The sequence below is a fragment of the Alexandromys fortis genome, unplaced genomic scaffold (assembly GCF_014885135.2).
Source record: "Alexandromys fortis isolate MF-2015 unplaced genomic scaffold, M_Fortis_MF-2015_v1.1 scaffold_59, whole genome shotgun sequence".
Classification (NCBI taxonomy): Eukaryota; Metazoa; Chordata; class Mammalia; order Rodentia; family Cricetidae; genus Alexandromys; species Alexandromys fortis.
In genome coordinates, this window is record NW_026067943.1 from 10,258,122 (window position 1) to 10,271,850 (window position 13,729).

Here is a 13,729-nt window from a genome sequence, read left to right on the forward strand (position 1 = left end):
CCGGTAATCAGTGCTTTAACTGCTGCCGAGCCATCTCTTCAGCCCCATTGTTCGTTTTTTAAGAGACAGTCTTAAGCTGTGTCTCAGTTTGGCCTTGACTACTACAGTGGAAACCTCTTCAGTCAGCCTCTCTATTTATATTTCTAGAATAAAAATTAAGATAAGCTATAGATGTTTTAATTCTTTTGTGTGTAGGTATTTTGCCTGCACTTACATATTTATACCACATGCATGTCTGGTATCTGTGGAGGTTAGAAGAGGGCATCGCCTCAAGTTGTCAGTTACTTTTCTATTCCTGTGGTGAAACATCATGACAAAAGGGAGTTTGCAAAAGAAAGTTTACTTAGACTATTGTTCTGATGGATACGAGTCTGTCATGGCAGAGAAATATGCAACAAAGCAGCAGACATGGCTATAGGAAGAATGCTGAGTATTCACACATTGACCCATGCCACGGACCGTCCCTCCCGGAGACCACTATCCACGGGAGAACAGGGTGAAGGATAGGATAGCCAGGATACGATGCAAGGGAAATGACAGACAGACACACTGTGTAGTGAAAATCTGCTGCAATTTTACTTCTGCAAAGCTTCAGTTTTTGTACAAAACAGATCAAAGAACTTGGCAGGCTCATTACATCACCCCACTCAGGGTTCCCGACATAAATCAAGGCTAAGCATAATCAAAATAGAGCTCCTTCTACGTGCTCCTCTCTACGTGCTCCTCTCTACGTGCTCAAGATGTTGGCAAGGACTTTCAGTTTTGTTTTGTCTCTTAGAATTCTGTCTCACACCATTATTTACGTTCTACCGTGGGAGACTAGTTCTCAGGGTCCTGTGTTTAGCTTCCCATTTATATAGTTTTTTATTCTTTGCTCCATATTCCCTAATAGTTTTCTCGTTTCCACATGATAGTTCCTATACCAATATATTAAAGCTCAATAATTTCCTTTCTTTCCTTCTTACAATAAAGACACCAGGGCTTCCGGGATCTAGCTAATTTTTCCATAAAGGGGAATTTTCTCTAACTCTCCTTTTCTCTCTAAATCTGATTCACTATGAAGATTCCCTCATAACATATCAACTTTAGCCGCTTCTGTTTCATAATTAATAAAGTTTCCCAGGCTCATGTGGCGTGGGGCATACTTTATTTCCTCAAGGACTGCTTTAATGAAAGGTGGAGCCGAGCCAAGGAAGTACTTTGATCTCTTGGTAAGCGGTCAGCTATAAACAAGAAAATTAAGAAATACAGAGAAAGATCAGGCAAGGTGTCAGGAGGGCTAACTCTCAAGGCCATCTCCAGATAAGAGATCTGCCTATGGCATCAGGTCCTATCTCGACCGCTGATTGCCAGGGGGACCACCTGGGGCTTCGCTCCAAGAAGCTCTAACCCCAATCCTTCAGCAGGCAAAAGCCAGCGCAGAGGCATTTTGTCACTACACGGCAGTAACTGCTGTGGACGTGGCAGACCCACAAACTTCAAGAAGTGATAATGAAGTAAATGACACAAGTGTTTAAACTCTAAAAGCCTGCCTCCAGTGAAAGAAAGTCATACTTCCTAAGCGTCCCCAAACCATCCTACCAACTGGGGACCAAACATTTAATTGCCTGAGGTTTTGTGAAACATTTCTCACTCAGACCATCACAGATCTTCTGAACTGGACTTACAGATGATTGTGAGGTCCCTTGTGGGTTTTGGAAAATAAATCGAGGTCTTCTTGAAGAGCAGCTAGTACTCTTTATCTTTTTTTAAAGATTTATTTTTGTGTATACAGTGTTCTACCTGCATGTATGCCTGCAGGCCAGAAGAGGGCATCAGATCTCATTATGGATGGTTGTGAACCACCATGTAGTTGCTGGGAATTGAATTCAGGATCTCTGGAAAAGCAGCCAGTGCTCTTAACTGCTGAGCCATCTCTCTAGGCTCAAACTGCTGGTACTCTTAACTCCAGCCCCGTGGATTTTTTTTTTTTTTTAAATTAAAGCTACAGTTAGACATGAAACTCTAAAATTTGAGATTATATTATAAATAAATGGATGTTGTTTTTTTAGCTTGTGAAAATTTGACTTGATTGTACTTTATTTTTAATCTTTGTTTCTCCTTCACTCTGTCTCTTTCCTTTTCTTTCTTTTTCCTCGACAAGGTCTTCCAGATTGTCCTCACTGACCTGGAACTTATGATCCTCTTGCTCCTCCTGCCTGAGTGCTGGAATTACAGACATGCTTCATCATGTCTGGCCTTACTGAAAGATAATAATGTTGTTAGGAGATGCCCTGTCTGTCTGTCTGTCTGTCTGTCTGTCTGTATTTGTTTTTTGAGATAGGGTTTCTCTGCATTGCTTTGGAGCATATCCTGGAACTAGACCAGGTTGGCCTTGAACTCACAGAGGTCTGCCTCTCTCTGCCTCCTGAGCACTGGGATTAAAGGCACGCAGCACTGCCACCCAGCTTCTCTGTGTTTATTTTAACAAAATGTCATGATAGATCTCTGAAGAGAAGGAATGTTTGCAATACCTAGTCAGAAGTTTTAATTACTCGTTGTTACTAGAAGACTTATTTGAATTTCTGGTGACTGTAGTGTGAAGAAACCATAGCCTAACAGTTCAGTGGATATCCTATTGCACAAGCCTTTCTTTCCTCTGTATTTGTTGACTTTATGGATGCTAAGAATCAGCATTCTTTTGTTTGATTCCAAGTTAGTATTTCTCTTGGGATTTGTCTAGGAAGCAAAGCATAATACTAGCTCCAGTACCTAAAACTGTCTCAGTATCTTGGAAGAGTGAACGTGCAGTTGAGAGGCAAGTTTCAAGTAGCTAATGTGCTGCAAATAACTAATACTTGTTTTGTTGTATAAGGGTGATTATAGATTTGTTTCAACTAGAGAAATGATCAAGAAAAGCCATATTTGTGATATTTATTTATTGTATTGCTTGATATTGAACCCAGAACCTGAGAGCATTATACTGCTGAGCTAACATCCATATCTCTTGTTGCTATTTGAGGGTTTTAATGCTTTCTTTTTCAATTTCAGTAAGTTTACCTCAGATATCCTTTTCCCCCCAGGAATGTAATAAACCTCGAGAAGCCTTTGGATTTGAGCAAGCAGTAAGAGAATATACACTTCAAAGCTTTGGCGAGATGGCAGATAATTTTAAATCTGATTATTTCAATATGCCAGTCCATGTGAGTAGCTGTTATTTACATTGATTTAGAGAGAAACAAAGATTTTCTTTTTTCCTGTCAGGTTTTATAGAATTTAGGAACAATATAAAAATGGTTAGAGAACACCAAATCTTAAAATTAGGGACCTGATAATCTGTTCTGTTAATTTTACTCTTTTGTTTGGTTTGGATTTTTTGTTGTTTTTGAGATGGGGGTCTCACTATGTAGCCCTGAATGACCTGGAACTCACTATGTAGACCAGGCTGGCCTGGAATTTATAGAGATCCACCTGCCTTTGCCTCCTGGTGCTGGGATTAAAGGTGTTTCTACCACAACTGGTATGAAAAGCATCTTGATGTTTAAATTTTAGTTATCTTTAGTTATTTTAAGCTTTTTCATTTTCTCAGTGGAGAAATGTAATTCTGGTCTGGAAATGTTGTGATTTGTTTGCTTTTATCATGTTTTTTGTTCAGTTGGACTGTATATTATGTTTTAAGGGATTATAGTTACAATGAGTTAATTATCCCCTTTGTGTTTTTTTTTTTTTTTTTTTTAGATGGTTCCTACAGAACTAGTAGAAAAGGAATTCTGGCGGCTAGTAAGTAGTATTGAAGAAGATGTTATTGTAGAGTATGGAGCTGATATTTCTTCAAAAGATTTTGGAAGTGGATTTCCTGTAAAGGATGGTCAGAGAAAGATGTTGCCAGAAGAAGAGGTGTGGATACTGTTCTGTAACTTCTTACTCTGAAGCTGATGTTGCATTTTCATAGAAAGCATTATTTCTCTAATCTTGAGAGACCATGCCAGTTTAAAATATGATATATGTAGGATTTAGACAACACAGTCTTTTAATTTTATAAACAATGATTTTGAACTGGCCATGAGTGTACATGCCTATAATCCCAGTACTGTAGAAACTGAGGTAGTAGAGTAGTGAGTAGTTAAGTGTGAGCTACATATATACTGAGACTATCATAGCAAAGCAGATTCAAAATATCTTTGAAAAATTATTTTATCTCTAAATTTTAAAGCTAATTTAGGTAAAATTTTAATCTAGTTTGAAAATTGTTTGGTGGGGGTGGGTTTGGAGACAGGGTTTCTCTGTAGTGGCTGAGCCTACTCCAACAAAGTCAGCCCAGGGTATCTGGAAAGGGGGTGCTGAAGCTAAAGAAATGTTAGATATAGAGAAGTTGAGGCAGAAAACACAGAATAGATTTGGGGGACTTACTCTAGACAGCCATGTGTTTATTTCAGAACCTACTTATATACAAAAGCAGAACAAAGCACAGCATAGTCAGTATCTAACCAGATACTGGAGTGAGCAGTTCAGGCAAGCGAGTTCACATGACTTCACAGCCATAACTGACTCTAGATGGAAACTGAGTCACTTGTGGGCTACTATAATGTAGCTTTGGAGCCTGTCCTGGAATTTGCTCTGTAGAACAGGCTGGCCTCGAACTCACCAAGATCCACCTGCCTCTCCCTCCCGAGTGCTGGGATTAAAGGCATGCACTACCACCACTGAAGGAAAGTTGTTTTTAAAAAATTGTTACACTCAGGAAGCAGAGGTAGACAGATCTTCCTGAGGACAGCCTTGTCTACATAGTGAGTTCCAGGAAAAACAAAATAAAAAACATTTTGATTTGTATTTGTATGTGCGCCACATGCTGGAGCATGGTGTGGGGTAGTCAAAAGACAATTTATGAGAGTCACTTCTCTCCTTCTGTAGAGTGAATTTCAAGGATCTAATTCAGGTTGTCAGGGTTAGCAGCAGGTACCTCCACACAGTCATCTCACTGGCCCTACTTTGAAGTTTTTGCCTAGCTCTTTCTGTTCCACAGTTTAGAAAGTAGACTAGAGAGATGACTTGTGGTTAAGAATGCTTCCTTGTCAACATGAGGGGCTGTATTAAAGGATCACAGCACTAGAAAGGGTGAGAACCACTGCTCTAGATCCTCTTCCTTTCTCAAGTGATGTGATTACATCATTACTTTGTGTGATGCACACAATGTCTTTTTCTTTCACAGAATGGTAAGTGGGAAAAAAAAGTTTTTTTTTTATATTAAGGATGGAACTCAGAGTCTTGTGTATACTAAGTATTTGTTTAAACCATTAAATAGGGGCTGGAGAGATGGCTCAGAGGTAAGAGCATTGCCTGCTCTTCCAAAGGTCCTGAGTTCAATTCCCAGCAACCACATAATGGCTCACAACCATCTGCAATGGGGTTTGGTGCCCTCTTCTGGCCTGCAGGCATACACACAGACAGAATATTGTATACATAATAAATAAATAATTAAAAAAAAAACACTAAATAATGCCTCTAGTCCCTTATTCAAGCTGTATATATCCTTAAAAACTCAGTTCCAGTCTTTACTTTTCCATGATTTTTTTCCTGTACCTCAAGCCCATATTTATTACTCTTCATTGGCTCCTGAAGATAAAATATTGTAACTTTTTGTAGACCTTTCTCCTCAGCTAGGTTTGTTATTTTTTTCTTTTGCCTCATTAACTGGCTAGTTAACCATAGAAACATAATGAATAGTTTCCCTTTCCAATTTCTTTTTTGTTTGCTTTTGTTTTTATTTGTTGTTTTTCAAGACAGGTTATTCTGGGAAGTTGTGCTGCTGGGTGTACAGTGGAAATAGAAATAGACTAAACTAGAAATATGTGAAATAAAGGGAAATGTCAGTAGAACCTAAAGAAGTTTGTGTAGATATTTAGATACCAACTATTAAATTAGTTGTAGGTACATTAGTTAGATTAATAGATGAGTTGTAGATTTATCGTGGGTTACAAAGAGCACATTGTATGCATTGTATACACAAATAATGAAATATTTGCCTTTTTAGAAATATTCTCATTTAGCAGACTGGCTTTGATGGTGCACACCTTTAATCCCAGCACTTAGGAGGCAGAGTCAGGCAGATTTCAGTAAGTTGGAGGCCAGCCAGGTGTAGAAAGCAAGTTCCAGGACAGGCTTCAAAGCTACACAGAGAAACCCTGTCTTGAAAAAACAAAACAAAAAATTTTTTGTTTAGCATTTGTAAACTCTGATTTTTCATTTAACTTTTTTTTTTCCTTTTATAGGAATATGCACTTTCTGGTTGGAATTTGAATAACATGCCTGTTCTGGAGCAATCTGTTCTTGCACATATTAATGTGGACATTTCTGGTATGAAGGTGCCATGGCTGTATGTGGGGATGTGCTTTTCTTCTTTTTGCTGGCATATTGAAGATCACTGGAGCTATTCCATTAACTACTTGCATTGGTATGTCCCATCGTATTGTACCATACGTACTTAGTCACTGTTTTCGGGAGCGGGTTGGTATTAGAAATTAAATCCAGGGACTCATGTGCCAAGGATATATATATATCCTGAGCCCTGATTTTTGTTGTTGCTGCTGTTTAATTTTTAGTTAAGCTGGTCTCAAATTTAGGTGTAGCTCAGCTTGAGCCTCTGGATTTCCTTATTGTGTGAGTTCCAGAGTGCTAGAATTATAGGAATGGTATTTTATTTTTAAGATGTAATAATATTCGCTGATATAGTAGAGAGAACTGGTTTCAAAAGCTTTTTTTACTTCAAAATAGTATATTGAGGAGGGGAGGGGAGTTGTCTTGGATCATCTTCTCTTTGAAAGAATGTGTAATTACCCAAGCCTAGAGTGGGTTTTTTAGTTTGTTTTTTGAGATGTTATTTGTTATTTTTTATTTTATGTGTATGGGTGTTTCACCTACATGTGTGTCTATGTAACCATGTGTGTGCAGTGCCATAGAGACCAGAAGAGGGTACTGGATCTTCTGGAACCAGAGTTGTAGATAGTTCTGAGGTGCAACGTTGGTTCAGAGAATTTAACTCAGATACTCTGAAAGAGCAGCTAGTACTCTTAACTACTGAGCCATCTTTCTAGCCCCGAGTTTTAAATTAAATGATGCTTATGTACTATATGAGAAAATAATTAATGATGATTTTTATTTTGCATGTTAGGGATTAAAAGGCCTTGTTCACAGTAGTGTTGAAGTTCTGAGGTATATCCCCCCCAAATTTATTTTTATATATATATATATATATAAATATAAATTTATATTTTATGTGAGTATATGTGCCTGTGTCTGAGTGCATGTCTGTGTACCACATGTGTGTTTTAAGCCTGTGGAGGTCAAAAGAGTGCATTACATCACCTGGAACTGGAGTTTTGGGTAGTTGTGAGCTTCCATGTGTGTGCTTGGAACTGAACCTGGGTCCTCTGAAAGAGCAGTAAGAAATTTTAGTCACTTAGCCATCCCCATTCCCCCAGTTTTAATACTTCTTGACAGGCAGAATGGGACATTTAATCTTATAGTTGAAAGATTTGATTTGGTATTTATGAACTTGAAACATTTTTCATTTGAGTAACATTTCCTCTAAAAATGCCTAAGATGTAATATTTAGTAAATAAATTCATTTGCTGATTTATTTATTTTTTGTCTCTCAAAGATTTTCATTCACTTAGTTCCTTAACTTGCTGCCTTTTTTGTCTTTTGCATATATATGTGCCTTCATTTTTAATACTAGTAAGTGAAATTGGAAATTACTACCTTGGTTGGAGTAGCCACATTTTGAGTGCTTAATGGTCATATATGATTAGGAGCTGTTTGATTTACCAGCACAAACAAAATGTATATTTAAGATGCTACTTTTTAAAGATTTATTCTATTTATGTGTATGTATATGATAATACTCGAGTGCGTGTGTGCATGCTTGTGTGTGTGTGTGTGTGTGTGTGTGTGTGTGTGTGTGTGTGCGTGCCGCATGAATAAAGGTGCTTGTGGAGGCCAAAAGAGTGCCTTAGATCTCCTGGAACTGGAATTACAGAGTTGTAAACTTTCCTGTGTAGGTGCTAGGAACTGACCCCGGGTATTCTTGCAGGAGCAGCAAATGCTCTCTCTCTCAACTGCTTAACAATCTCTCTAGTCTCCAGCCTCAAACATTCTTCTCATTACAGTAAATCCTATAGGGAATAGCTCTTATCTAAAATCTTCTGAAGTATGAGAATTTAGGAAATATAGTCATTTTGAGATTATAGCCTGATTAATTAAATCCATTTTTGTCTCGGTGTTTCTTTTGCTGTAATAAAACACTATGATTTAAAGCAACTTGGGGAGGAAAGGATTTATTTCATCCTATAGCTTGTAGTTGGCCATCCAAGGAAGTCAGGGCAGAAATTAGAGGCAGCAACTTATTCAGAGGTCATAGAGAAGTAGTAGTCCTTACTGGCTTCCACGTGGCTACTCAGCCTGCTGTTTTACAGTATCTAGGACTGCCGGCCTATGCCCTCCTACATTAGTCATTAGTCAAGAACATTACCACAGGCTTGCCCACTAGTCAGTCTGGTGGGGGCGTTTTCCTAATTTAGGTTCCCGCTTCCAAAATAACTTGTGTCATGTTTTTCTAAAACTAGTCACCACTACTTCCTAAGTTTATAACTTTTTAGTATTCAGAATGAATTCTAATCCATTAAAATATAATAGATAATGATGCTGGGATTTTGTCTTTTTGTTGCCAACTATATTTAAAGTTTGAGCAATTTGTAGTATTAGCTTATTTACATGAATAGGAAAATTGAACTTAAGCTATTTATGTGTATTCTTTTTGCTTTAACCATGGTGATGGTAATTGGAAAGACTCATGTTCTGGGAATCAAGGCATCGAGTCTATCCTTTTGAACAGTGATTTCCATGTAATATAGTTTCTGTTCAAAAGGTACTTTTACTAATTAATTCCCTATTCATGTACTTTGGGTTATTTTCCCAATGGCAGTGAGTGTGTATCTTATTTTTCCATATATTCTTGCCTTATTTCCTGTTATTAATAGTAGCATATATTTATGGGATGGTTGCCAGGATTCTGGTCATATAACCTATGGCCAGGAATATGAATGACAATGTTAATTATAACTTAGTGGATTTGAATGAAGACCCTGGCTTCAGTGGTACCATGTTCTGCCTAGCTAAACAGTTATTTCTTTTGTTAGGGGCGAGCCAAAGACATGGTATGGTGTACCATCTCATGCTGCAGAACAACTGGAGGAGGTGATGAGGGAGCTGGCCCCTGAGTTATTTGAATCACAGCCTGATCTCCTACATCAGTTAGTAACCATCATGAACCCAAATGTGCTCATGGAGCATGGTGTGCCAGTGAGTCTTTTTGTGTCTTCCTTCAGCATTTTCAAAGATTTTCTAGCTTTCAATTAGATATAATCACAAGGGTTTTTTTTTTGTTTGTTTTTTGTTTTGATCTTGGGAGTGGGGTTATAACTATATGTGAAAGGCCCTGTAGTATAGCCAAATTAGAATTAATACCCTGAATAGAACTTCAGTCTGATTAAGAAAGGATGCTTTAAACTCATATATTATGTTTTACTACTACCTCTTTGAATAGGCTTCTGTTTTTTAATTAAAACTGTTCTGTTCTTTGTTCTTTTTAGACTTTTGTTGTTGTTTGTTTTTTGTTGTTTTTGGTTTGGGGTTTTGTTTTTTAGGTGTCTGTGTTATATAGACCAGGCTGTACACGTGTACTCTGACACCACCTTCTGCCTCCAAAGCGCTGGCATTAAAAGTATACCCATCCCCATCTCTTTTTCACTTTAAGAATAGTTTTTAAAGATATCTTGTATGGTCATTTTTATTCGATTTAAAATACATTTTTGTTTTCATTAAGATATTCAATTTTCACACACTTTTTTTCTGAGACGGGGTTTCTTTCACACATAAAATATATTTAAATGTATATTTTCCAGATGTTTGGGTTTTAAAAAAATTTAAGATTGATTTATTTTATGTGTATGAATGTTTTCCCTGCAAGTATGTATGCGTACCATGTATATGCCGGGTGCCTAAGGAAATCAGAAGAGGGATTTGAATCACTTGGAACTGATGAAGATGGTTGTGAATCACCATGTGGGTGGTGGAAACTGACCTGGGTCCTCTGTAAGAGTAGTAAGTGCTCTTAATGGCTGAATCATCTCAACAGCCCTTGGGAATTTTTTTTTAAAAATATTTATTTATTATGTATACAATATTCTGTCTGTGTGTATGCCTGAAGGCCAGAAGAGGGCGCCAGACCCCATTACAGATGGGTGTGAGCCACCATGTGGTTGCTGGGAATTGAACTCAGGACCTTTGGAAGAGCAGGCAATGCTCTTAACCACTGAGCCATCTCTCCAGCCCCCTCTTGGGAATTTTTTTAAGGTTTATTTTATTTTATATGTATCAGTGTTATGTTTGCCTCTATGTGTGTGTGTTATCCATATTCCTGGTGCCTTCAGAGGACAAAGAGGACACCGGAATAGGCATTATAGCTTGTTGTCAGCTGCCATGTGGGTGTTGTAAAGTGACCTGGCCTCTGAAAGAGCAGTGAGTGCTCCTAACTGCTGAGCCATCTCTCCAAAAGCCTTTTAAAACTTTTTGTTGTTTTTAATTGCTTTTTTCCCTTTTTTTTTTTTTTGTGCTTTTGTTTGTGAGCCTATCCTTTAAGAGCTGAGCCATCTCTCCAGCCCTGTTTTGCCATGGTGCATGTGTTTAGAGAACAACTTGTAGGAGTCAGTTCTCGGATTCTACCATGTGAGTCCTGGAGACTGAGTTCAGGTCATCAGGCACCTGCTGAACTGTCTCGGTAACCCCCAGATCTCGTGTTCTGTATTCTTCCTACTTAACTAGAATAATCAAGTTCTTTAAAGTGATAACCCTTCTAGTTTTCATTCTGTTGCTGTAATTAAAAGCACTGATCAGTATAACTTAAGGGTTTCTCTCAGCATAAAATTCTAGATCATAGAGTTCATCATTGAGGAAAATCAAGGTAGGAAGTTGAAGACAGGACCTGCATGGCTGTTCCAACACAGCATTACCTCTGGTCAAGGAAATCAAAGCAAAAAAGTACTGCAGAAATCATGGGAGATAACTGTTGCTGGCTAAGAAGGCTGATATTTAGCTATCTTTTTTATATAACCCAGGACCATCTTCCCAGGGAACGGTACTATCACATGGTGGGAGCTGGGTAGTGCACTGGCCAGCCTAAATGTATCAAGACTGACCTCTTTCATAGGCCAGTCTAATCAAGGAAATTCTTCAGTTAATACACTCCTCATGTGACTCTGCTGTGACAAGTTAACAGTTAAAGCTAACTAGGAAAGGGTTCTTTTTCTTTTCTCTCTTTTTTTAAAAAGCTGGACATGGTAATATATACACCAGTCAGAGTGTCCATGCCTAGAAGATTTCAGGTTTTATGTTTTATTTATTTATTTACTTATTTACTATTTATTTATTTTGGTTTTTCGAGACAGGGTTTCTCTGTGGTTTTGGAGCCAGTCCTGGAACTAGCTCTTGTAGACCAGGCTGGTCTCGAACTCACAGAGATCCGCCTGCCTCTGCCTCCCGAGTGCTGGGATTAAAGGCGTGCGCCACCACCACCCGGCTCTTATTTTGTTTTAACTTTTGTATTTATTTTTGTTGGAGAAAGGGTTTTACTTAATAGTTCTGGCTGGCCTGGAACTTAGTATATTGACATAATGTTCTCAACCATACTGTCTGCTCCAGCTTTCTAAGTGCTGGGATCAAAGACATATGCCATCACATTTTGTTTTGGTTTTGTTTTATTGTTGTTTGTTTGTTTTTTGGTTTCTCAAGACAGGGTTTCTCTATAGTATTGGAGCCTGTCCTGGCACCACCACCGCAGTGGTATTAATGTTATAAACCTACTTAAAACAGCTATTGCCACTGTCTTGAAATATCTTTCATATTTACAAATTAATTCTGTCTGAATTAAAATTAAAATATATCAGCTGGTTACACTGTTAGAACATAATTTTGAAGGTTCTAATTTAACTGGTATTAAATGGGGCATGGTGGTTCATACCTTTAATCCCAGCAGTTGGAGGCAGAGACAGGTGGATCTCTGAGTTCCAGACCAGCTTGGTCTACAAATAAAATACCATGAAAGCCAGTGCTATAACACAGAGAAACCCTGTCTCGAAAAACCTAAATGAAAAGGTAAACTGGTGTTAAAATTGATTAAGCAATACCCATAGCATTAGCATATAACAAAGGAACTTTTGGGAAGATTGGTTGGGGGTATTTCATGACATTAACTGATAGATTTAGTTTCTAAATATTATACAATGATTGTAGGAAGTTTAATCTTTTATTTCCTATTTGCAACACAGGACCAAAAAGCAATTTTCATAGTTTTTAAAGAAAAAAAATTTATAAACGGGATCTTATTTGGCCCAAGCTTGTAGCAACGAATGATCTTGATCCTGTTCTTCCTGTTTCTATCTTCCAAGGGCTAGGATTCTAGACATTCACCATTAAGCGCAAGAATTTTAGCTTAGGGGGCTGGAGAGATGGCTCAGAGGTTAAGAACACTGACTGCTCTTCCATAGGTCCTGAGTTCAATTCCCAGCAACCACATGGTGGCTCACAGCCATCTGTAATGACATCTGGTGCCCTCTTCTGGCTAGCAAGTATACAGACAGACAGAATATTGTATACATAATAAATAAATAAATCTTTAAAAAAAAAAAAAGAATTTTAGCTTAGGAAGCCAGGCGGTGGTGGTGCATGCCTTTAATCCCAGTACTTGGGAGGCAGAGGCAGGCGGATCTCTGTGAGTTCGAGACCAGCCTGGTCTACGAGAGTTAGTTCCAGGACAGGCTCCAAAGCCACAGAGGAACCCTATCTTGAAAAACAAACAAAAAAACCAAAACAAAAAAGATTTTTAGCTTAGGAAGAGAGTACCATTTTCTGTTTGACAAATTCTTTTGACTGTAATTCTTATCATATAATGTTAATCTAAGCAATTCTAGCCTTTTGTTTTAAGACTGGGTTTCTCTGTGTAGCCCTGGCTTTCCTGAAACTAGCTCTGTAGACCAGGCTGGACTCAGACTCACAAAGATCTTCCTGCCTCTACCTGCTGTAATTAAAGGCATGCGCCACCACTGCCTGGCAATTATAGCTATTTAAATCCTATAATTATTTCTGATATGTATAGTATTATTTCCAATTTCAGAAAATATTTTTGAAATTATCTGAGTAGACCCGTCTTCCTTTTTTTTTTTTTTTTTTAATCCTTGTTCCTAATTTGCATTCAGGTGTACAGGACTAATCAGTGTGCTGGAGAGTTCGTTGTGACATTTCCTCGTGCCTATCACTCTGGATTTAACCAGGGATACAACTTTGCTGAAGCTGTGAACTTCTGTACTGCTGACTGGGTCTGTTCTATAGCACGTGGCTGTTGTACGTCTACTAACACCCCTATAAAATGCAGTATTTTACCTAGCTGGGTTTTGGGTAGGGCCCATGAATATTTTAGGGTTTATTGGAGTAGCTATTGTAATTTAGCATTTTCATTGCATTGCATATTTATTATTTTCCCTGGTATGTTTGTAACTAAATGGGCAGTTATTTGTCTTTTCCTGAGGGAATACATGTTTCCTCTAGTCTTCATTTTCTCTGAGCACTTTTGAATCTTAAAGTATATAAATAAATAATGCAGCAATTGCTGTATCATAGTGCAATTAGCTGTGGCTGTGTC

The 13,729-nt window shown here is 38.0% G+C and overlaps 1 protein-coding gene across 1 annotated transcript in view; it reads left to right on the forward strand.

Moving 5' to 3' along the window:
• Positions 1-13,729, forward strand: part of Kdm5a (lysine demethylase 5A) — a 91,545-nt gene that overhangs the window by 25,160 nt on the left and 52,656 nt on the right. Inside the window, exons 9-13 of the mRNA XM_050148319.1 lie at positions 3,063-3,182; positions 3,718-3,876; positions 6,249-6,430; positions 9,174-9,336; positions 13,287-13,406. Of these exons, the coding sequence (XP_050004276.1) occupies positions 3,063-3,182; positions 3,718-3,876; positions 6,249-6,430; positions 9,174-9,336; positions 13,287-13,406 (744 nt within the window). The remainder of the gene's footprint in view (positions 1-3,062; positions 3,183-3,717; positions 3,877-6,248; positions 6,431-9,173; positions 9,337-13,286; positions 13,407-13,729) is intronic.